Source organism: Danio aesculapii, unplaced genomic scaffold (genome assembly GCF_903798145.1).
Source record: "Danio aesculapii unplaced genomic scaffold, fDanAes4.1, whole genome shotgun sequence".
In the NCBI taxonomy this organism is placed as follows: domain Eukaryota; kingdom Metazoa; phylum Chordata; class Actinopteri; order Cypriniformes; family Danionidae; genus Danio; species Danio aesculapii.
Genome location: NW_026613779.1, coordinates 37501 through 38458, shown reverse-complemented (window position 1 = coordinate 38458; position 958 = coordinate 37501). Strand labels below are relative to the sequence as shown.

General features: G+C 44.9%; 1 protein-coding gene across 1 annotated transcript in view; it reads right to left on the bottom strand.

Annotated features, from left to right (window-relative positions):
- Positions 1 to 501: 501 nt before the first annotated feature.
- LOC130220324 (fibrillin-1-like) overlaps positions 502 to 958 on the bottom strand; it is a gene marked incomplete at both ends in the record, with an annotated part of 34808 nt that continues 34351 nt past the window's right edge. The window contains one exon of the mRNA XM_056452686.1: positions 502 to 639. Within this exon, the coding sequence (XP_056308661.1) occupies positions 502 to 639 (138 nt within the window). The remainder of the gene's footprint in view (positions 640 to 958) is intronic.

The following is a 958-nucleotide window of genomic DNA, read 5'->3' as shown; positions in this document are numbered from 1 at the left end:
CATTCACCCATACCCACCAATGTCTAGTGCAAGCCTACGCCCTTGTGCTGCCAACTCCAGTAATGAACAGCGCTCATCAGTGCAAAGTGTGGAGTTGGACAGTTCCATTTTGTGCGGAGGGGGGCTTTAAATTTGATTGACAAACTCACAATAACTAAAGTCTTCTGTTAATCATCAACACTAAATTACATTCATATTCCACCTTACACCTGTTACATGTTTCCAGTGCAGTTTTTTCTTTGCTGCTATCTCAGTGGTCTTCCTCTTACTCATGCTCTGCCTATGAATATGAGGATTAATAAACATTAAGATTATTATCAGTGCTGAAATGTTTGTGCTGCTTCAGCTGTTTGTGGAAACCTTGAACGGACATGTCTGGGGTAGTCTTTTCTGTTTCTGACAGTGGTCTTCATTATTTGTTACCTGTAGTCCACTAGTCTGAGGGTCAATGTAATAGTGAGGGTCAGATACTGTATACTGCAGTGAGTGCAGGTCAGTCACCTGGTTCACACTTGGCGCAGGGTGAACCCCAGGCGGCCCCCAGTGTAGAGCAGCAGTGAGACTTCAGCGTCGCTCCATTAATGTTGATCTCACACTGACCGTTCACCACCTGCAGCCAACACGTGCCCTTAGTGGTCTCTGAAACACACACACACACACACACACACACACACACACACACACACACACACACACACACACACACACACACACACACACACATGAACACATGTATATGTTTGCACACAGATGCATGTACACACACAAACAAACACACACACACACATGAACACATGTACATACATGTATGCACACAGATGCATGCACACACACAAACACACAAACACAAACATACACACACACACACAAACACATGCACATACATGAATGCACAGATGCATGCACACACACACACACACACACACACACACACACACACACACACACACGAACACAT